The sequence below is a fragment of the Mesoplodon mirus genome (assembly GCF_964341445.2).
Source record: "Mesoplodon mirus genome assembly, chromosome: 12".
Classification (NCBI taxonomy): domain Eukaryota; kingdom Metazoa; phylum Chordata; class Mammalia; order Artiodactyla; family Ziphiidae; genus Mesoplodon; species Mesoplodon mirus.
In genome coordinates, this window is record NC_138988.1 from 38,303,432 (window position 1) to 38,326,124 (window position 22,693).

At 58.7% G+C, this 22,693-nt stretch overlaps 1 protein-coding gene across 2 annotated transcripts in view; it reads right to left on the reverse strand.

Annotated features, from left to right (window-relative positions):
* Positions 1-797: 797 nt before the first annotated feature.
* SEMA3F (semaphorin 3F) overlaps positions 798-22,693 on the reverse strand; it is a 28,958-nt gene continuing 7,062 nt past the window's right edge. Inside the window, exons 3-19 of one of the 2 annotated variants that reach the window (XM_082639718.1) lie at positions 11,257-11,417; positions 11,099-11,161; positions 10,857-10,976; positions 10,087-10,179; positions 8,433-8,526; positions 6,935-7,054; positions 6,580-6,719; positions 6,346-6,460; positions 6,116-6,185; positions 5,806-5,950; positions 4,722-4,944; positions 3,996-4,084; positions 3,822-3,863; positions 3,481-3,638; positions 3,223-3,290; positions 2,809-2,942; positions 798-2,107 (exon numbers count right to left, since the gene is read on the reverse strand). In XM_082639718.1, coding sequence (XP_082495844.1) covers positions 1,697-2,107; positions 2,809-2,942; positions 3,223-3,290; positions 3,481-3,638; positions 3,822-3,863; positions 3,996-4,084; positions 4,722-4,944; positions 5,806-5,950; positions 6,116-6,185; positions 6,346-6,460; positions 6,580-6,719; positions 6,935-7,054; positions 8,433-8,526; positions 10,087-10,179; positions 10,857-10,976; positions 11,099-11,161; positions 11,257-11,417 — 2,246 coding nt within the window. In that variant the 3' untranslated portion in view covers positions 798-1,696. The remainder of the gene's footprint in view (positions 2,108-2,808; positions 2,943-3,222; positions 3,291-3,480; positions 3,639-3,821; positions 3,864-3,995; positions 4,085-4,721; positions 4,945-5,805; positions 5,951-6,115; positions 6,186-6,345; positions 6,461-6,579; positions 6,720-6,934; positions 7,055-8,432; positions 8,527-10,086; positions 10,180-10,856; positions 10,977-11,098; positions 11,162-11,256; positions 11,418-22,693) is intronic. The other variant, XM_082639719.1, reaches the window with a different exon arrangement.

The following is a 22,693-nucleotide window of genomic DNA, read 5'->3' on the forward strand; positions in this document are numbered from 1 at the left end:
GGTGGCTTCAACATGTACCCTCTTGGGTGAGGAGAGATCTGTCCAGGAGCAACACATCATTCGTGCGACCTTCAACCTTTAGGCCCCATTCGTCCTCTACCCCACCACCATGCTGTAAGTGGGCCCCGGGAGTCTCTGCAGCCCCTACACACTGCCCAGGGGGTTGGGGTGGTGCAGGAGCCCAGGTTTGTTAAACCAACAAGAACCTTTCTACATATTAGGTTTACTTAAAGTGGGACCATTCCACTGCCTCCCCATCGCCACCTGGCTCCCCTTGCCTGCTACATATGGCCCTAAGCCCTCCTGGATCCGTGCGCCTCCATAGCTATTGGCTTCTCCTGCCAGAGCTTGACTCGTTAAATTTGGCCTGGGGCCCCCAGCCCCACTTGCTCCTCTCCAGCAGCTCCCCACAAATCCTGGTCTTCCCCGCCTCTGGACATTTGCTTGTGCTGGACCCTCTGCTGAGATGTGGCTGGAAGGATACAGGAAGAATGGGAATTTTGTTGATTCCCAGGGCAGGGGCAGCTGAACTGTAAGGGCTGTGGATTTGTCTTGCCAATTCTGAGTCCTGAGTTCCTGGCAAGACACAAAGCCAGGTGAGAAAGCAATGTGAACGAATGATCAAACAATTGAGTGAGTGAATGGACGCTGGGCTTGCAAAAGAGACGGTGGGGGAACTGGTGGTCAAGCCACATTGGTGGGGGGGGGGCAGGAGGGACAGAATCTGGGTGTGGGCTGAACCCCCGTCCTCCCTCCTTTGCCAAGGAGAAAGCCAAAGTCCAGTCCCAGAGCCAGTGTTTATTAGCAAGATGGAACCCAAGGGCAGGTGTGGCCTGGACAGCAGAGAGCTGCCAGGAGCCCCCACCCACCTACCCAACTGCCCCCCAGAGCTATTTACACCCATCATCTGAAGTGGTGGGCAGAAGGGAGCCCTGGGGAGCCCCTGCAAGCCCCAGGCCTCCACCATGACCCCCTCTCCCCTCAGCGCTGCCTGAGCCTGGCCCCTCTGCTTTACTCCCAGCCCCTGCATCACAGCGGCACGGAGAAAGCAAAGAGGAGGTAGAGTGGCCAGGCAGGGAGGGAAGGAGGGGCTGGAGGGGCTGCCCCACCCAGGCAGGGCTCCTCTTCTCCTGTCCCCAATAAATAGAGAATAAATACCCAGGAAAGGGCTGGCCTTGACTGAGTGCCCCTCTCCCAGGCAGGGGCCGGCATCCTGTGCCAGCCCCTTCTTCCCTTCTCTGAGCGCATCTGAGCCCTCAACGCCCACCCCCGGTCTCCAAAGCAGTCCTCGCATCCACATGTATGCCACCAGCACACATGGGCGAGGGTGTACAGTCCGTGCCCCATCCAGGTAGAGCTCGCTCCCTCCCTGTGTCCTGTAGATCCTGGCGGTGGCTGTCGAGCAGGTAGACTCCCAGCTGAGCCTGGGGACTGTGTGGTCCTGGCCCGGCCCGGCCAACTGGCCGGGCCTGGTTAGGTGGGCTCCGTTTTCTGCCGTCTCTGACCAGCATGGGTCTAAGTTTTGGATGATGCTGCCGCTGAGGCAGGCTATTTTACAACCCACCAATAAATACTGTCTTTGCAGGGGCAGGGTGTATATAGAATATAGATATTTTATATATATATATATATTTATCTTTTATATTAAAAGGGACGAGGACTAGGCCGGCCCATCGCAGGGCTCAGACAGCAGGCCTCATGTGTCCGGCGGGTGGTGGCGGCGGTTCCGGGGTTTTTTCTGGTCCTGGGGTTCAGGAGGCCTGGGTGCCCCTGGGGCCTCCCTGGGACTGGGGGGCACATGGCGCCAGTAGCCCTGGCAGTACTGGTGGATGAGGCCCACTTCTGGCTGGGCCAGGAGCTGGGCCAGCTCCTGGTAAGGGGGTGTGGGGGGCCCAGCGCCTGGGGGTGGTGGGACGCTCACAGCTGGGGGTGGGAAGAGGGCAGCATGGACGGCATCCTGGCCCAGTACATGCAGCTGCACTCGTGTGATGACATGCTTGAAGTTGTTCTCGGTGGCTGTACAGGAGTAGAGGCCGCGATCACCAAGCTGCAGGGCACGAAGCAGCAAGCCCTGTTCTGTGCGCAGGAAGCGGTCGTCTGCACGCATCTGTGGGGGCAGGGGCTAGGGCTCAGGGGCTGCAGGACCACCCTGTTGCCCTGGCCAGCTCCCCGATCAGACCACCTCTGGGGCCACCCCATGCAGGGACACCCATGTGGAATTTCCATATACCAAGAAAAACAAGTTTCCATATAACATCTGAATAATAAACACTTCCATTTTAGGAGGAATGACCATAAGGGGATTCTGTACAATTAGAGAATTCTGGAGCATACACACAATTTCTATTTAATGAGAATAAATAGATGTTGGGGCACCCTCATAGAATTTCCATGTAGAAGGGATTCCCTAGAATCCCTTCCATGTAGAAGGGATGGCCTAGAATCCCTTCCATGTAGAAGGGATTTCCACAATAGGAAGGCTACCCCACAGAACTTCCATATGCTGGAACTCATCCACGTGACATTTCCATAGAATGAGGTATACTGCCAATAAAGTACACATATGGAATTCTCATATAAAAAGGCATGCCTACAAGTAGTTTCCATGTAATATGGACACCCCCCAGAGTTTCCATATAACTGGATTCACCCAAATGATCTCCACATAGGGAGGGGAGCTTGGAAGGACTTTCTTAGAATGAGGGCTGCCCCAGTTTGGTTCCTATACCACATTTCACCCACGTAGAATTTCGACTGTACAAGGGACTCTCCCAACCATGGTGAGGACTGTGGGGCACAGGAAATCACCTCTCGGCGCCGGTCACTCGGATCTCGCTGGAACAGCCACTTAACGGTAGCCTGGGGCGAGCGGGGCTGGCACTCAAGGAAGGCTGCGCTCCCTGCCACGCCATACTGCACAGACTCCACGGCATTCTTATTGGCTGTAGAACAAGAGGGTGCCACATGAAAGCAGCACTACCTCTTGGCAGACTGCAGGCTGGCGAGGGGCATATACAAGGATACCCACCCATACAGGCAGGGCTGTGCCATCAGGCATCCACTCCTTGAGAGGGTAGCCAAGGACATCCCTTCTCCAAAACCCCTCACCCCCTCACCCCCAAGGACCATGTGAGAATCCTTCCAGTGGGGGCCCCACGAGCAGCTCTGTGGGCTGCACAGCTCCACACCGAGGAGCACCCAGTGGTGAGACACAGCACTCACCGTTGGAATTGAACCCACGGCACTGCCTGATGGGGTTCCCGTGCCGGACGTCCTGACGGCGGCTCCGCCTGGATGAAGATAGCTCCTGAAGGAGTATTCCCAAGAAAACTTGCCCCCCAAGTCTCTATAGCCCCAAAACTCCAGGGTAGGATGTCTCACCCATAAAGTCCCCCAGGGTAATATCACATCCACCTCTAGACCTCCAGGACAGAGCCCTGGGTCTGGTGGCCAAAATTCCAAGGGTCTCGGGGTTCACACCTCTTAGAGGACGCTGTGTAGCGGGAACAGGCTTGGCCATCCCAGGCACAGTAGGGGTCCCGGGCAAGGCAGCAGTCGGCACAGGCGGCCCCATATGCCTGGCAGCGGTGCAGGCTCAGGTGTGTGACGCCCACGGCTGAGGCCACGTACAGTTGTTGCTGTGGGCAGGGGTAGGAGCTTGTCAGTTCCCTCCCCATAGCCAGCATTCCTTAGGAGCCAGTTGGGCCAGGCTCCTCCCCTTCTTGTTCTGTGCCTCAGTGTCCCCATCTCTTTGCCAAGGGCTTGACCCCAAGGTGAAGCAGCCTCCATCCCTACCCTCAGCCCACCTCGCCAAAACTCACCCTCTTGGAAGAGATGGTCATGGTCTTAATAGATGCTGGGTCCTAGAAGAAGATAGGGATTAGCTTATGACCCTGGGGACCCCCTTCCTGTCCTGACCTGGAGGTCTGAGGTCAGGAGGTGGTAGTGAGGAGGGCCATGGTGAGGAGGACAGGACTGGGTGGTGTCACACCCACCTTGAAGACCTCCACCTCCTCTAGCATGAGCTCCTCCATCTCCTGGTCATCCTTAGGCAGCACAATGACCTTCTGCACTGTCCCGCGGTCTGGAACGGGCCGGGCAGGGCCTCAGTGGGGCTGAGGACACTGGGAAAGGGGCACCAGCCTCAGCCCCTTCCCCCACCAGGGCCCAAACCCCCCAAGGGCAGTGGAGTGGGAGAGCTCTGTGCCAAGGTTGAAGAGTTGCCCCCAGATGAGGGGAAGAGGTCTAAGGGGACTGGCCCTGGACAAGGGGGGAGTCACAGTTAGAGTCTGCCCCTCTGACCCCAGACCCTCATTTTGGGAAGCTGCGAACAGGCTGCAGGAAGTGTTCCCTTATGTTGAGGGCTACTGGAACAGCGGTGGGTGCAGTTTGCATGTGCACACGATAGCATGTGTGTCAGTATTTGGACCCAGGTATCCTGGAGGTGTCTGGCTCTGTCCTCCCTCTTTCCGCCCAAACATGGGTCCCCAGGCACCCAGTGTCCCTGCTCTCCCGGCCACCAGGGATAGGGATGAAAATGGGGTTTTGCCATCCCCATTCTCAGTTATCCTGGTAATAGAAGCCTCCAAAGGATGAAGGTGGCAGAGCTGACATTGACAACCCTGTAATAACCCCCTAGCAGGGCAGGGCCCAGCCCTATGGATCAGTACCCTCCACCCAGTGGGCCCAGTGTGGGAGGGGCCGGGAGCAGCAGTGGGTACCTGTGCCCAGGAAAAGCACCTCATAGCGCCCGTCGGCTGCATCCACCTGGTCCACGGCAACGGTGGTGAGACGGTAAGGAGAGCCTGTGCGGACCACTAGGGGCCGCCGCTGCAGAGGGTAAACGGCCTGGTACATGAGTGGGTGGGTGCGCATGAAGTTGATCACTTCATCAGGATAGTCCTTGGTGGACTTCATGGATGGTGTGAAGGTTCCACCAGGGCACTGCAGGCAGATGATGAGCGTCAGGCCCAGGCTGCCCAGGGCACTCTGGACCCATTAGCTTCAGAAGAGGTCTCTGCTCTGTCTGTCCCCACCAGCTCCACCTGCTCCGCTTCTCAGAACACCCATCTGGGCTTTTGCCCAATACCCAACCTCTCTGCAGGTCCTGTACCAGCTGAGGTCCCAAGGTCTCACATGGTCAAATCCCATGGCCATCTCCCCAGCTTCATGTGCCATGACTTTGTGGCAGCATATGGCAGAGCTGACAATGGCCTTTCTAGGTCCTCATCCCCACCCGCTTGTCTCCTTCCTCTGACTGTTCTTCCAGTGCACCCCTTCCCCAGCTCCACCCCTACTCAGCAGGATGGCAGGCCCAGAGCTCCTTTAACACCCTAGGCATGTGATCAGATCACGAAGCTCTCCTGCTTAGACTCCCGCAGTGGTCCATGTCACACCAAGATCAGGTGAATCGCCTCCCACTACTGCAGGGGCTCCTGCTCACCCCCACCTCCAGCCTGCCTTGAAAACTTCCCTACAACTTTCAGCTTCCAAACAGCCTCCCAGAGGGAGCAGCCTGCCATACCCAGCCACCATCTTTGTTTCAGGATCCTACCTGGATTCTTTCACAGCCCGACACTGTGTGTAAATGGTGGAGTTTTCCTTACAGTGTGTTTTGTTATAACTTCAGCTTTATTGAGGGTGAATGGTGAGTTTATATGTGTGTATGGTCTACCTCCGCCCCCGCCCCCGCCAACTTGGCTGTGAGTGCCACGATGGTGCGGCCCATGTCTGCAAAGGGCCTAACCCAGCACAGTTCTCGTGGAAAGAGAGGAAAGGGAAAGGTGGAGTGAGTGGGGTCCTCACCGTGCCGGGCCGTGGGTAGGGCATCTTCCCTGAGAAGGGCATCCATTGGTAGTTGGGGCCCTCTTTGTGGGCAAAGGGCCCATTGAAGACCATGCGAATGTCAGCCATGGAGTAGACACACACGGCAGAGCCTCGGAACACAGAGCTGCGGGCAAGGCAGGCTGCTGCTGCGGGTGGGGCAGACCCTTGGCCCAGGGTCCCTCCCCAGCCTACCCTCACCCACAGCTCCCCACCAGGATGGGGTCCTCCACAAATCACAGCCTCCAACTCAGCCATACCCTGCCACTGCTGGCCCCAGCCCCAGTCTCACCCCGAGGAGGTAAAGACAGCGTAAATGACTGGGTTCCTCACATCCTGGGTCTGCTGGACAAACACATCCTCTGGGGACAGAAGGAGAGGGGGCTGGGAGGGGTACCTTGGCCACGAGCCCCAAGGCCCTGCCCAGTCCTGGGTGGGGGGCACCAGGCTTCCCCTGACCACCCATCCGGCTGCCATCCCCTGCAGTAGCTATAGGCCCCTGCCCGCCTGCCGGGTGCTCACGGAGCTCGTCAAAGTGGGTCTCGATGCCATCCTCGCCTGGCACAGAGCAGACCAGCCTTGCCTTCAGGAATGTGCTCCACTTGTTGACCAGGCAGCAGTGGCCACCGTCATCGTTCTGGGTGGGGAGGGGCAGGGGCTGGGTCAGATCAGCTCACTCACCTCAAAGACCCTGCCAGAGCAGGGCTGATGGAACCAGGACTGGGCCTGGGGAGGGGGCAGCAAGGGGCCTCATACCAGGCAGATCCGCCCGATGCGGGCATACACGGCGGGGCTCTGCGGTGCCTCCGCGGACCGCTCACGGAAGAAGAAGTAGAGCTTGTCGTCGTTGCGCTCAGCGCTGTCAGGGATGAGCTCAGCGTGGATGAATGAAGGGTCTGCAGGTGTGCAGGCATCAGTGAACCGCACCCTCCTTGGACAAAGCCTCTTTCCCAGGCCAGGTACAAGAAGACCCCCGAGTCTTCCCGGGATAAGAAACTACCCCTGCTCTAGCCAGTCAAGGGCCAAAAATTCTCCCACGAGTGTTTCTTTATGATCTCTGTGCCGCACCCCAGACATGCTGCCCACTGGAGGTGTTGTGGGCTCTGCTCACCGTTGAGCCACCGGGAGTTGTATTGATCCGTGCGCATGGCCGTCTGCTTTCCAAGCGTGCGGAAGATGGCTGCGTCGGTGCCCATGAAGTCGATGTACACACCCGCATAGAGCTCCTCGTCTGTGGGTGGGCCAGTGGGTCAGTCATGGGGACGCCCTTGGCTAAGGCCGGTGCACAGCACACATGACCTCCGGGGCAGGGTCCCATCTCCCCCTCAGGTTCTTCAAGGCGATTGTATCAGTGGGGCGTTGGTGAATGTTTTAACAACTGGCTCTGGGAGGACTGGGATTAGCAGCAGTTGGCTCGGATTAGCAGCCAGAGCCAATTTCTGTGGTGTAAATACTCCCACCATGGCTGATTTCAAGCTACTAACCTGAGGTCACTCACTGAAAGTAGAGTTGGGAAGACCTGCCAAAACCATTGTCTAGTATTTCCACCCCATAGATACGAGAAATGTAGATAATCTCAAGAATATAGATAATAAAATGTAGTAAAATAATTAGCAAGTAATGAGTTTTGAGTATTTTTACCTTTGTTTTTAAAGTAATTTATTTAACTATAAGTGTATATAATTTACTTTCTAATAATAGCTGTGTTTAACAGCTGGCTCACAAAATACCTGAAAATTTAAACAGAAAATTTGACAAACACACTGGCTCCAGCACACCACTCCAAGTCTTCCCTCTAGACTCCCCCAGGGCAGGCCCTGTCTTCCCCCTTCAGACTCCCTGGTCTGGACCCTGCCATCCGGCTAGGACCTTCTTACTCACCAAGAGGGAGAGGATAATGCCCACCCTCTGCCTTTCCCAGGCTTGGAGGTGGCACACTGCCCAGCAGCTGCTGAGAGGCAGATTCGGTTGGGCAGCCAGAAAGTAGGCAGAGTGCAGGGACCTGGGTCAGCAGTGGGCTCGCCCAACCTGGGGGTAGGGGAAGCAGCTGCTTCTGAGGCCCCAGGCAGGACTGCTCCCCAGAGAACATTCTCCCAACTCTCCCAGACACTTGGCCAGACCAGAAACAAACTCCCCTAGCTGGTCTCTGGGCCAGGACTCTCCATTGGTGCTGCCTGTGGGCCTCTCCCAGCCTCCCAGACAATCCGAGAACACGCTATGGGACCACCGCCTCATACCACCCTCAGTACAGACTCCGCTTGTCTTCTCTTCCAGGAAGCCTGCGGCCAGGAGGGTTCTGGCCTTTGCATGGACCACACTATGGATTTCAGGGTAGAATCTGCCCCCTGCGCCCACCGCACCCCCATTCGAGGGGCTGGATGGAGGCTCATATCACCTAGTCTCTGCCCCTCAGCGCACACTGGGGTCTGGTCTGTACCCTTCCCCTTGCCAAGTGGGGCCACATTGCGGGGGTGATGGGGGGGCAGGTTTCAGACACAGCAATTTCACGGTCTCTTCCCTGGGGTAAAGTGTTGGTGCCATGCTCCCTGCTCCAGAGGCAGAGGTCACACCTTTAGGCTTTAGAACCAGGGTGGGGTGGGAGCACTCACTGATGAGGGCTGAGGCTGTGTCCAGCTTGGGATCGTAGGGACACTTGCCCTTTCCTGACTCGAGTTTCTCAGGCTCCAGGTAGAAGATGTAATCCTGCAAGGCAGAGAGGGGCTCAGTATCATCCAAGCCATCCCGCACAGGAAAGGCAAGGGTCATCAGGCTCCCAGGGTGAGAGCGAGCCCCCAGGGAAACCCTGAAGCCACCCTGCTTCACTCCCCAGATCTCATTGGGTTTTAACTCTTGCCAGGTCTCCCAGGGCAGGGCGGTGCTGAGGGTTCCCAGGGAGGTGCTTCCTGGTCTAGATCTCAGATAAGACCTGGGAATCATGTCTCGGAGGACTCTGCTTTGGGGACCATGAGAGGGGCATCAGGTGGGCTTGTAGGGGCTGAAGCCCCTCCATGCCAACTAGTTCAGGAAGACTCTGGCCGGGGCCCCCTTGGGCCACAGAGGCACAACTCTTTGAGCTGTGGCTGCCTGTCTCGGGCCACGAAGGGCAGGGGTACTGGCCAAGGGCCTGGGATCCTGTCCTTTACCATCAGGTCCCACCAGGCCAGAGGGCTCTGAGGTTATTGTGTCGCCGGGTTTTGTGCCCTATCTGTGGTCCTCAGGATAGACTAATAGGCCAGGGCCTTTTCCCTGCCCCTCAGCAGAGCCCCCAGCTCCACATGTCTCCGCAGGGAGCCGGGAGTTGAGGGGTCCAGCCCAGACCACATGGAATTCACAAAGCCCCCCACATGCCTCCCAGCCCATCCCTGAAGATGCTAGGAGGAAGGCTGGTGAAGGCACTGGGACCAGGACGAGCTCATGAGGAGGTTAAGGGAGGAAGAGGAGAGAGGCACAGAGGCAGGAAGGAGGTGGCAGCAGGTGGCAGGGATGGTGATGGGAAGGTGTACACAGGCCTGCTTCCAGTTACACTCTGCACACATGACTTCCTGCACACATGGGGCTGCACACACAGCTCGGCACGCATCACTGCCAACACACGGAACCCACTGTTCACACCCTGGGCACACACAGGCAGAGTCTGAGCGGCCCCACTTCTCAGCACTCCCTGCCACAGACACGCGAGCTCAAGTGACCACTTGCTCTGTCACTCACCGGCAGCCCCTGCCCCCCTGCCCGCCCCTGCCCAGCCCCAGTGCCCCCCAGCCCCGGCCCAGCCCCTCAGCCCTGTCCTGGGTCAAGTCTAGTAGACACACAGCTCTGCCCTTCCCATCCCAGGGGTTAACCCATGCCCCAAGCGAGGCATGGGGCATGGACTCCTAAGAGCTATGTGTCAGGCTGCACACATGTGCCATTTTCCCACGCTGGGTGCTAAGTAAGGTGTGGGTTGGAGAGTGCCCAACGCGTGCCCACGCATGTCTACACACGTGTTCTGAGGGCGGAGGCATGGCTGTCCCCAGGGCTCCTGTCTTTCCCACCTGATGGCTTCATGATTTCTTGTCACACTGAGGCTGACATGAGTCCAACTGGGAATGCCTTCAGAGGCTGAGGGCACTGCAGGGGAAGGGGTAGGAGGGGGGCACAGAGGTGGACGGAAGACCCTGGAGAGGCTGGCCTGGGGTGCAGGCTCCTGGCTGGAAGGCCAGGCCCAGGATGAGTTCGGTTCAGAGGCAGTGCTGCCTGGCAAGAGCCTGAAGGGATGAAGCCCACCTGGCGTGGGGCTGTGGGCGTCGGGTGGAGGGCACCATCGGTGGCTCTGCTGCCTCGGCCTCTGACCACCTGCATCTGGGTCCAGGGAGTGGCCTGAGAAGACGAGGAATACAGGTTAGAGCCAGGGGTGGCAGGGGCTGGGGGAGCGGGCTCGGGCTGCCAGCTTCTCACACCACACATGCCAGGAACACATGGGAGCACCTGAGCCCCCAGAGCACATATATGCACCCCTGTGTGAACACATGCACACAGCTGGGGCACACCTGCACACACCTTAGGTCCAATCGTTCTCACACACTCCCTACAAGGTCACACCAGCTCACACACATGCCCACATGGAAATGGAGGAGGGCAAAAGCGGGCGGGGTGGGGCAGAGCTGAGGAAGGGGCAGCTCTCCCCCAGGCCGTATGGCAGAAGCTGACCCAGGAGTCCAGCCTCCTGATGCTGAGGCCCCCGCCAGGCCCTCTGGCTTGGCTGCAGGGGCACCGTCCACATATGGAGGAAGCGCTCACTACATGCCAGGCACAGTGCTAAGAGCTCTGAGAGCGTTAGCTCACTGCCTCCTCCTCACACCGACCTGTGAGAAAGGCAGCTATTAGCCCCATTTTCAGGAGAGGAAACTGAGGCTCTGAGAGGTGGAAGAAGTCACTCACCCAAGGTCACAGGGCCGGGAAGTGGCAGGGCTGGGGCTCAAGCCCATCCTCCCATCAGAACCCTGGAAGGTAGCTATCAGTGGGGGCAGCACAGGGCCAGGGTGGGCGAGGCTTACCTGGGCACGGCGGCCGCGGTTTACATAAGTGCACATGGGGTTGTAGGCGCCGGTCCCGCACACATACAGGTGTGTTCGGTTCCAGGGCTGGATGAGCCTGACGAAGTTCCCGCACTCACCCTGGGGCCAGAGGGAAAGCCAAGGAGGTGCCCAGATGCCTGCCTGGCCCCAGTGCCTTCCTGGAGTCCCCTGTCCCCCGCCACCACCTCCCCCCACCCCACCTGTGACCCCACGGCACTCACGTTGCCATCCTTGCCTGAGAGCACGCACTCCTCAATGCGCTGTGGGGAGGCTGCCCAGTGGATCTGCCAGAGATGGAGGTCAGAGGGCCCGCTGGAAGGGCCCCCAGCCCTGGGGCGCGCGTCCCTCATCCCCCCAACACATCTGGGCTGGCCCTTACAATGAGGGGCTCGCGGTTGATGTCATGCAGGTCCAGGGACAGCACGTAGTCCTTGCTGCCCACATACATGCGGTCGTGGTCCTCGTCCTTGAGCAGGATTCGGTAATCAGTTGTGTTGAGCAGGAAGTTGAAGAAGTGGGCCGTGCCTGTGGCCTTAAGCTCTGTGGGCAGAGGGCAGAGCAGCAGTGAGGGCTCTTGGAGACCATCCACCCATACCCCCTTTGACAGAGGGGTAGCCCCACCACACGGTCATCTTAAACCCCCAGCTTCCCCTCCAGGGCCTGCTTGGTTCCCTCTCTAGTCCCTGACATTCTGGGAGGAGAAAGTGGGACAGGTGGGCAGGCCAGGTAAGGGGCCACACCCAAAGCCGGGGCCCTGATTCATCGGCAGCCCAGCCAGTCTCTGGGTCCCAGTGAAAGGGCAGCGGGCGTGGGCCAGGGTGCGTGATGGCATCAGAGACTCTCTGCTCAGGTGAGGGGTTAATGTTCCCATGCTCAGGGTGGGGCCAGCTTCCCACAGGGGCCTAAAAGAGTTAATGAGCAGGGGTGTAGGGGGCAGGTGCAACCAGGACAGCTCACAAATGCTGGCACAGAGCCAGGGTGCCCTGTCCTCACCCCAGCTGCCAACAAGACAGAGGGCAAAGCTGGCACACAGCAAGGTCCCCACCTTGTCTGAAGCAGGTTAGCCAGGACACCAGAAAGCGCTGCTGGAGCCAAACTGCCCAACAGACCTTGGGCTTCCCCCAGACCCCACAGGGTTGCTGATGGTGGAATCCTCAGGCCACTCTGAACCATCCAGGAAGTCCTTCCCAGGAAAGAGGCCCTCCCCCTAGCGCTGCAGCATCCCCGGGGCTGGGGACAGGGTCCAGCTGAGTCCTCAGTTTCCCTTCTGCGTGAGTCTGGCAGCCCTGGCCCTCTCACCCTCAGGTTGCTGGGGGAAAGTCCTCCTTTCTGGAGATGAAAGACAGGAGGAAACTAGGCTAGTGATAGGCCAATGACAGAGGACTCCAGGAAACTTGGGAACCTTCCTCTGGGAGAGGGAGTTCCGAGCGGTCCCCTTGGCAAGTCCCTCCTCCACCTACCCCCAGCTAGTTTTAGCTCCGCAGGAGAGAAGAGATTGCAATAAGGGTGATGAATATTCACCAGCACAGGAGGCTTGAGATGGCAGCACACAGAAGAGTATGTACACATGCACATGGCCCAGGTATACACACACGCACATATGTGTCCTACATCAGATGATGCATCCACCAAGGGGAACATACACCTAGCATCTCCCTGCCCCACATCTGGTAACCCATTTCACAGGTGGGGCAATCAAGGGGGAGGTCTGGAGAGGGAGAATCTGAGCCTGGGATCTGAGGTCACTGAGAGCCATAGATGCTGCCTGAAGGTGGAACCAGCAGGTGGCCCCATCCCATTTAGTCAAGGCCGCTGTCTCTGACTGGCCTGGCTGACCTTGACCCCTGCTGTGTGCTGGAGACCCGGGAATGGAGCTGGAGGGGCTGTGCCTGAGAGCAGCTCTGAATGGGAGCTTCAGGATGTGCTGAGATGGGTGTGTGAGGTGGACTGGGAGCCAGGGGAGTCCCACAGCAGACCCAGAGCCCACATCTGAGGGCTGGGCAGGGCAAAGGCCTTGCCCTGCCCAGCCCTGACTATGGCAGCAAGAGAATACAGGTGATGACCTTGGCCCACCACTGGGACGCAGGGACGCCAAGGGATCAAAGGGCCGATCCCTGCCTGGCTACAGCCTCATCGGCGGTGCCTCTGAAGTCCCGGGCAGGGCAGCCCGGGCACCTGTCCTGCACCTGTTGTTGGGCCACTCGGAGTCCCCCGCCTGGCCACCCAGCCATAGTGACAACAGGAAAGTAAACACTCCCCCCCCTCGCCGACCCAGGGCCAGGAAGTGGCCAGAGAGGAAGTGGGGCTGCCAGCGGAGCCCCCCCAGGCTGGGACAGCCCGCCAGGGGTTATTTATACCCTGGCTGGGGGCATGGCCTTGACTGTGCCCTCACCCATCCTGCTAGGCTAGGGGGCATTTGGGGGGCAATGAGGGGAAGGGAGGCGAGGCTGAAGTGGGCACCTTCAGACACAGACACTCAAGGTGGGGGGAGCTCCAAATATCTAGCCCCCGGGATGCAACCAGCCATAATGCCTACCCTCCCATCCCTGCCTAGCCTTGGGTCCCTATAATCCAGACCCTCCCCCTCTACAGTGCTAGGACCCCCAAGTCCAAGTCCCCCTCCCAAGTACAGACAGAGGAGACTCCATTCAGCAGATGAGGAAACTGAGACCTACGTGAGGAGCAGAACAGCCTTGATCTGACGTCCTTCCTCTCAACTCTCCGTGCCTGAGCCCTTTGGTAGAAGTGGGAATGGAGGGAGCCTCTCACTTAGTCATCCAGTACCTATTATGTGCAAAGCCCTGTGCTCATTAACATCCAAATTACAGATGAGAGGCACAGAGCAGGGAAGTGACATGTCAGTGTGCATGGAGCGTGATATTCCCACCCAGGTCCATGGCCTTTTGGGCTAAAGGAGGGGCAGGTGCCGGCAGAGCCAGTCCTGGTGGTGGGGACTGCCTGTTGGGAGGGCCAGGGCCGGAAGGTGACTCGTCCTCCACTGACAGGGCACATGACTCAGGACCCTCGGGACCCTTCCCGGTGGCCACGGGATATGGCGTCAATGGCTCTGTTGTCACAGGATGTGATGTTTTGGTCTCTGTGGAAACTAAGGTGGGTGTAGGGAGCCCCCATAAGGCTGTGTGGGGTAGGAAATGGGTGGGAGCAAGGGTGAGGAATCTTTGGCTCTGGCATGGGCTTCATGACCCCAGTTGCGGTCTTGGAGCGCTCATTTCCCTCATGCCAGATTGTAGTAAAGAATTCAAATAAGGGTCCCCATGACAGCCCTGCACCCCCAGCTCCAGACACGAAGACTGAGGCCCAGGGGAGAGTGGTGCTCACCTTAGGTCACAGGGTGAGGAGTGAAACTGGTGTGCTGTCCCCACCTCCTCACTCTGCCGCAGGGTAGAGGAACAGGGGGCCTTCACTCCTCCAAGAAGCCCAGGTCAGGGCAGATGGTGGTTGAGTAGCCCTGGGCATCCTGCTCTGACACCTGCAGTGTCAGCAGGGCTAGAGCCTACTGGCCCCCAGCCCCACTGAGGAGCAGAGACTTGGGCCAAGGGGACCTGGGGGCCTGAGGGGGCATGGATGTATGTGGGGGAGCTGACATGGACTGAGGTTGCTCCTTACCTCAGGCCAGTCCCCACCTCTGCTCCACTTGCCCCAGGCCCAGCTCTGATAGCAGGAGTGTCGCCCCTCCCCCAGCCCCAGGACAATACAGAGGGAGGGGCTGGGGCACAACCAAAGGCTCTGTGGGTGTCAGGGATTCAAGTCTGTATAAGCTTTGACCTTGGGGAGGGAGGGTGGTGTGCCTGAGTGATGCTCCAGGGAAGAGCTCCCCACCCCCATGCCCTCATCCAGGCTGGGCACAGGTTGGGTGGGGTGACATCCGGGAAGGCTTTTCCCGTCATGGGGAAGGAAGAGCCTTTTCTGGCATCAGACACCTCATTTCCGCAGTCGTTTCCCGCCTCTAGCACTCTCCCATGGCCATTAGACACTTGGGGTCCTGGCCCAGAACGGCCTGGCAAAGGTCCAGAGGCAGGAATTTTCTCAGTGTAAAGGAGGCTTAATCCTGGGGGTCTCTGTTTCCTCCTCTCTGGGAAGCAGCTGATGATGCCTTACTTTAAAGGAGGTGGTGGGCGAGGACAGCACTGAGGAGGCGTGTCTGCAGCCCTCACCCGCAGACCCCGAGTGGGCGGCCCCCGACCCCTGCTGCCCGTCTCTAGGACACCAGGTCTGCTGCCAGTGAGGCAGGGGCTGCTGCAAAAGGGGGGTCTTGGATCAGAGATGGGTATCCCGCCCCCTTGGTTACAGCCCTACAAAGCAGCAGGCCCTGACGGACAGTGTCACCTCTCTGGGCCGTGCTTGGGTACTGGGAGGTGATAGACAGGTCCCGGCAACTCAGCCCTGACCTCTGACTTCATGTGGGCTGGTCCAGCCTTAATCCCTAAGATGAAGAGAAATGAGGCTGGGGGTGAGGGGTGGGGGTGCTGGCCGGGGTCTCTGGTTAGCACTTTATCCCCCTGCCCTTCTGAGGAGGGAAACTGAGGTGGATAAGGAGATGGTAGCAGTGGCAGCAGCAGGAATGGCAGGGTCCCTCCTGGACACCCCCATGGGCTCTAGGGAGGGTTGGCCCCCAGCCCCTTTACCACTCCCTCAAGCTGTGAGGGGCCCCAGAGGAAGGCCCAGGGGCTGGGCTGACCCACTGGCTCTCGGCCTAATCCTCTTTTAATGAGCGGCCAGCCGGAAGGCCTCAGCCCCTGGCCACAGCCTTGTAACCCTGGAGCCCCAGCCAGGCGAGCCGGGGGCAGGGCCTCCCTAAAGCCTTTGCATGCACCTTTCTCCCTGCTCAGCACATCCACCTCACTCATACCTCAATGCCAAGACTCCAACCCTGGCCAGGCCAATCCAGGGCCCCAGCATCTGCCTTGACATACCAGGGTGACATCTGCCTTGTGCTCCCATGGACCCTCTCTTAGGCATTTACCATTTGTTCAGGTCCAGGTCCCACATGGGGCTGGGCAGAAGAGGCTGTCACCTTTGATTCAGGGGCTGGCTCTCCCAGTCCCACCTCCCACCCCACCCCTAGAGATGTTCTAGATGGGAACCCCTAGAAGCCAGACCCAGGGTTTTGCCTGGGGCTTAAGCGGCCTCCTCCCTGGGGGGTAGGCTCCAGGTTCCTTTGGCCCCAAGTCCCTCAAAATCTGTCCTCTTCAATCCCATCTCTGGATCAGGCTGTCCAGATCGGAGACCCAGAAGCCTCCCTAGGAGCCATCCATACTCGCCCCTCTTCCGCCTAGGCAGGTGAGCCAGGTCCGTGCCAACAAAACCAATTACAGCCACTCTCACCCAATTAGCAACTAATTATGGCCTCATAGTCCATTCAACATAATTAACATGTAAATGACTCCACGTGTTTATATTCAATAACGGCTCTGATTGAATTTAATTTAAAAGTCTGAACTGGGGACCCAGTTACCGTATTTCATCACTTAGAGCTGCCACTTCCTGGGAGAGGGACCCAAGGCCAGAGTGAATGGTGGAGGGGCAGGTGCCAAGACACTGGCCCAGCGCTGGAGAGGGTGGAGATGGTTGTAGTCCCTGCCACCCTGACATGCCTATCCCAGGGGTGCGGGGAGGTGGTGAGGTCAGAAGAGCCCCCAGTGGGACCCGCAAGATGGGAAATCCTCTGGAACAAGGGGCCCCTTCTTAAGGGCTACTGTAAACATCGCAGCTGTTCAGTAAACACCAAGCTGGAGCTGAGCTGGAGCAGCCCAGCTGGGCTAAGCTCTGCTGCAGGCTTCCCTCCCATTTTGGGGGCTAAGGGCTGGGGGTTGGGGGTTGGGGGTTGGAGGTTGGGGGTTGGGGCCTGGGGCCTGGGACCGGCAGGCCCAGGCATGCTGTTCCCACGCCCGTTCCGCCCCAGCGCCCACCTGCTCCGCCCAGGAGAAGACAGGCTGGGGGCACAGCTCATCCTGACCTGGGAAAAAGCCAGGTGGGAAGGGGCAGCAGAGTCACTCCCTGGCACACACACCTGGTGGACAGCAAAGGTTCTACATCTCTCCCCACTAAGGATGTCCAGTGACTTTAGACCATTGTGTCCCAGCAGGTAGGGAGCCCTCCAGCCTCGGTGCTTCCATTGATCCCTGACCACCCCCAGGACCACATGGTGCCTGACTGTTCTAGGTCTGGGCTGGTGGCTCAGGGGGCCAGGGTGTCCTACCTGGACCCGAATGGCGTGCATGGCTGCCTAGGAGGACACCTTTGGGCATTCGCAGGCCAGGCAAAGTTCAGAGCTCTTGCCCAGCTTGGAAAAGACACAGTGTGGTCAAGGAGGCTGGCTTGAAGGGGCAAGGCGGTCCCTGAGCCTGGGGTGGGAGGAGGGGGCCTGGGCCAGGCAAGCAGCTCACACTGGAATGTGCCCCAAGAAGTGGGAAGGGGGTGGGAAGAGGGGCTGGTCCTGAGGGGAGGGTGGCACCAATCCATTTCTCAGGTGGGCAGAGTGTATCAGAGCCTCCAGTTCCACAGACCTCGGGGGCCCACCCCTCCTCCCACATTCCAGACCTGGCCCGGAAACCCCTCACTCCTTCCTCCACCACCTCCTCCTCCCTGTGACTGCAAAAGACAACAAACTCTCCATGGCTCATTTACTCTGATAAATCAACCAGACGGACAGGCCAGGATGGGACCAACACGCTGGTGGGTGTCAAGACCCTCCCCCTGCCCTGGGCCCAGCCCCCATCTCTGCCCTCCTCAGACTCCTGGGGTCCCTGTAGCCCCTCCACATCACCCACCCAGAGATTCCCAGGATGCCCCAGACAGTCTTAGCGGCCCCCCCAACATTCAGATGGGGAAACTGAGGCACCGCACAGACAGATGTGTGCTCAGGGTCAGCCTTGAGGGATGTGGTGAGGCTGTGTCAGGACTCCAGGCATGATTTAGCTGGTTGTCAGTCCAGAAAGGCAGCGGGTACTCCACACAGGCCTGGTGCTAGGACTGGAGGATGCTAAGCAAAATGACAGTGTGAGCAGCCTTGAGCAGAGGAGCCTGGAGTGCCACCCTTTCCACCTCAGGTGCTGCAGGAGCCCAGGAGGCCCGCACATTCTAGCTGTTGCTCTACAGTTGTAGTGTAGGACCGACAGGAGCCACCCAGGCTGGTGGACCAGCAGGTCCACACAGTGGACTCTGCCCCTGGAAGGAAATGAGGGCATCAGCACTGAGCCCTAAATGGGAAGAACAAAGCTCTTGGCTGGGTGCAGAGACCTTAGAGGAAAGAGCATGTCCGGGTAGGAAGCCACGGAGGGGTCATGGTAGTGGTGGGAGGAGATGCAGACAAGGGGGGATCAGGGGAAGGAAGGAAGGAAGAAGACTGGGGGAAGGGGGGTGGAGCCAAGGCCTCACGCCCCAAAGGCCTCCTGGTCCCTGGAGGGGCCTGTTGCTTTGGGGCTGTCCCTACCCTGTAGAGATATAGCAGATAGGCAATACTTGCCAGCAGCCCCATTGAGAATGCCACAGGTCAGCCTAGCTGAGCCACCCTCCGCCATGGGCTGGCCTCCTGGAACCTAGGCCAGCAGCCACCGTCCAGACCCCATTCTTTGCCGGGTCAGGATCAGTAAGCAACCCCAGGAGGCCTCCACCCTCTCCCAGGGGCTGCTCAGCAGCCTGGGGGGCGGGGGCCTGCAGGCCTGCCAAGCTCAGGCACCCACGTGAGCTGGGCTTTGGATTCAGATCGGAGCCTTCTGGCATCCAGGCCTCTGGCAAAGGCCCTCTTGCTATTTCTAAGAAAAATGCAGCAGGAATCTTCTCTGCTTCTACAAAGCACCACGGGCTCCCTTGAGGCAGGGCTCAGATTCCCAGGACAGCGCCAGGTCAGGCCAAGAAAACATACTCTCGGGCCAGTCATGTAGATGCCCAAGTGAGCAACCCAGGTCTGGTCACCCCTAGCACAAGCTGTAGGAGCTAGAACAGTGCAGGGTGTGGGGGCGGGGGGGTTGCGGGCTGTGTCACTGCAGCAGATCGTGGGCCCCAACCAGACTGGGACACTCATCTCCAGGAGAGCCCCCTCCATGGCATCCCTTCCCCAAATGCATTATCTTTTTCCCAGTATGTATTTGGTAGCTCTGCCATGAAAAAAAGAGCTCAAGGGCTTCCCTGGTGGCGCAGTGGTTGAGAGTCTGCCTGCCGATGCAGGGGACACGGGTTCGTGCCCCGGTCCGGGAAGATCCCACATGCCATGGAGCGGCTGGGCCCGTGAGCCATGGCCGCTGAGCCCGCGCGTCCGGAGCCTGTGCTCCGCAACGGGAGAGGCCACAACGGTGAGAGGCCCGGGTACCGCAAAAAGAGAAAAGAGCTCAAAAACCACAAGGAGAAAGTGGAAACTCTATATCCTAGCACCAAGAGCAAGACTCCATCTAGCATCTCGCCCTTCCCCAACTGCTGCACCGCACACACCCCGCCTCTGCTCCTGCTCTTCCCGCTCCCGAAATCTCCCTTCCCATTTGTGATATAGCTTCCTCCACAAATCCTGTCCAGACGCCCATGGTAGGCATCCTCCTCCTCCTGACCCCACTCCACCCACAGGGCTCAGGGTCCCTCTTGCAGTCCTTTCCAAACACCAACTGCTTTACCAAAGGTTAGAAATCTAGAGGGAGAGGTGAGGCAGTGAGGACTTCTTGGGCACCCCCAGGATCAGCCCTCAGCCACCCTCACAGTAGCTCTTAGTTTCTGAGACTTCCTTCGCCAGAGCCGTAACTGTATTCACAAAAAGTTAATGCACAAAACATCATGAAGTCAGCACCATTTTTGCCCCCATTTTACAGATGAGGCAGCAGGGACACAGAGGGGCTTCACTACGCAAGGTCTACTCATGGCCAGGATGCAAGCTAGGCAGCTTGAGACCTCAGGATGCTGTTTCCATGGGGCCACTGCTATCCCTACCTTACATGGAGAAACTGGGGGTGGGAGAGCCTAAGCTACTTGTCTAAGATCACACAGCTGACAAGGTAGGATAGAGGTTTGCCTGCCTTCAGGGCCAGCTCTCTCAACCACCACAGCACCACCTCTTCATTCTACCAAATTAAGTGTCCCACTGCCTGCCCTGGGGGAGGAGCTAGAGGTCTCCCAGGAGTCAGAAGCCAAGTACCCACGGCTCTGAAGACACCCTCTGGGCTCCCCACCACCTCTGGAGAGGTCACAGGGTTGGAGGTACACACACACAGGTGCAGACAGCCAGGAGCCCACTCTGAGGCCGCCACCTCCCAAGCCACAGGGTGAAAGATGCCTTTATGGGCCAGGATGAGATTTTTATCTTGGTGGTTTCTCTTTAAATTCTTTACGATTACGAAGCAGTGGGGGCTGCCAAGGAACATGATTTACTCCTTGAGCATGCACCAGCTCCTCACTCCGTGCCAAGGGAAGCTGGAGCCAGGGAGGGAGGGGTGGGCATCGTGCCAGGGAACCAGAGACAAGGCCTGTGCTGCGGAGGCCCAGCCAGTGGCGGTCCCATCTGAAGCTTGGCTGGACCTGGAAGGACCACAGCTGAGAGCCTCAGGCCCTGGCCTGGCTGACCCAGGCTGGGCCTCAGGCAGGCTCTCGGCAAGCACAAGGACCTGCCCCGCTCTCTCCGAGGGCTGATCCTTGGCCAGCTGAGGGGCAGCCAACCAGCACCCAGGATCTCCCAACTCCCAAAGCGGCCATTTCCAAGTCCCCTCTCAGGAGTGAGGCGGCTCCCATTTCCAGGAAAACTGAGATCCGAAACGCAGGGATCTCGGCTCAAGTTCATGCTTTGGGTTTTCCTTCCTCCCTCATCAGGCTCATCCTGGAATACCCACGCCTCCCCAGTTTGCTAGCTCCAAGTCCCCCTGTAGCTGTCAAAGCCACCTACCCAGCTCCCTGGTGCCACCCCTGGCCTCCAAGCTCCTGGGCCTTCTCACCTGTCCCTAGCAATCTGAAGCTCCAAGCCTGTTTGGCTGGCCAGGGAGCCCCCCTGGTGGGCAAGGGAGGGTCCTTAAGCTCCCCAGCCCCACTCCTCACACCATGCAGTCAGGCCAGCTAAGTCGAGGCTTGCTAAAGGCACTTCCAATTCAATCCGTATTCACCCCATACTCACTCCCCCTTGGGTGAAGTAAACAGACTGTGACCTTTCCTAACCTCCAATCTCCTCATTTCCTAATAAGGAGACCTGGCGACTTTGGTTCTCGAATGCTACACGCAAACGATGTAAGTGGTGGCAGTGTTATGGGCCTAATAGCCCCAGAGGCTCAGGAGCTGGGCTGAGGAGGGCTGGTGGGCAGTCACCAGCACCAACCCATTCACCCTCCACCTGCGAAGCATCCTTCCCAAAGAGCAAGCCAGATACGCCCAGACTCTTGAGAAGGTTGAACCCCAGGGCTGCTCTGGTCATAGAAGCCCTTTCCACTCCTGGACCCTGGTTTTCCTTCTCCGAAGGGAGAGAGCTTCCTAGAGGACTCTCATCAGTGGAGGGGCTGGGGAGATGGACAACTGAATTCATAAGAAATAAGCAAACCCAAGTGCTGTTTCTCCAGTGGTAGAGAGCACAAGAAGCCTGACCAGTGCGAACCCAGCCCTTTCCTTGGGAAGTGAGGCTGGGCAGGCTAACGCTGGCACTGCAGGGTCCTGGAGCTCGAGCCCGAGCCCGAGCCCGAGCCCTAGCCCATGGGAGAGGGCTGTGCCTGCATCCCCAACCTGCCCTCCACCCCCAGTCCTGGGACAGGTTCAGACATCAGGCAGAGCCAGGCTCCATCTTAGTCCTGCTCCTGAGTGACCCGGGAAAGCCTCTGGGTCTGATTCCTCACAGGATACCCAGGCAGTCCCCCTCCCCAGGCCTTGGAGGGACTACCACTTGGTTATCATCATGGGTACCTACTGTTACTTCTATTATTTTCATCTTTCCTGACCTCCCCTGGCAAGGTGACCTTCCATTCCATCTCCTTACTCCGGCCTCAGTTTCCCCAGTAGCCCAGCCACCTTATGTCATCACAAGACCGCTTTCCCCCTCCAAACACCTCTTGGCCTCAAGTCCTGGCCAAAGCCAGCCCAGGCAGCAGCAGTGTATTGTGGGGGTGGCTTCCTGGGAAAAAGTAAACATTCCCCAAGCTAAACAAAGGAGCTGGCAGGGCCCTCACACCTCCCTCTGCAGTGGGAGGTGGTACCCCAGGGCTTGGACCATCTCAGGGTGGGGGAAGGGAGAGTTTTTTTTCTCCCAGACTTGGCCAGTGACTCTGGGGTTAAGGGGACCCCAGGCCCAGGCAAGGATAGGTGGTGAAAAGAGGGCCCTGCTGCCCAGGCTCTCTAGTTCTAAGCATCCATGAGCTCTCAAAAAATACCTCTCCTGCTCCTGAAAATCCTCCTCACTTGACCCCTCATTTCTGCATGACCTTGGCTGTGCTGCTGATGGAAGCTCAGGAGATGGGCCATAGGAGTCTCCCCAGTCTGACTGAACACTGGGTCCCTTCTCCCTTAAACCCTCTCTCAGCTTTAGGCCTGGCTGCGGTGCCCAGGCGGATGGGCAGGCAGCAAGCCCAAGCCTGGCCCAGTTCCTGCCTTTGTTCCTTTATCTGCCCTGGGCAGTGTGGCCCCTCATACCAGAACCTCCGGCTTAGAGGGTCTGGCCCGACTAGGCCGGAACTAGCACCTCCCAACTGCAGCGGGACCCAGGCAAGGGAGGGGATGTGCCTAGGGTAAGGGAGGCCCTGAGGCCTGGTATGGCAGCTGCTATATCCATCCAAGGCACAGATGGAGAAACTGAGGCATGAAGCCACAGTGATCACCAGTGTTCCCAAGAGCAGCCCTCTCTATGC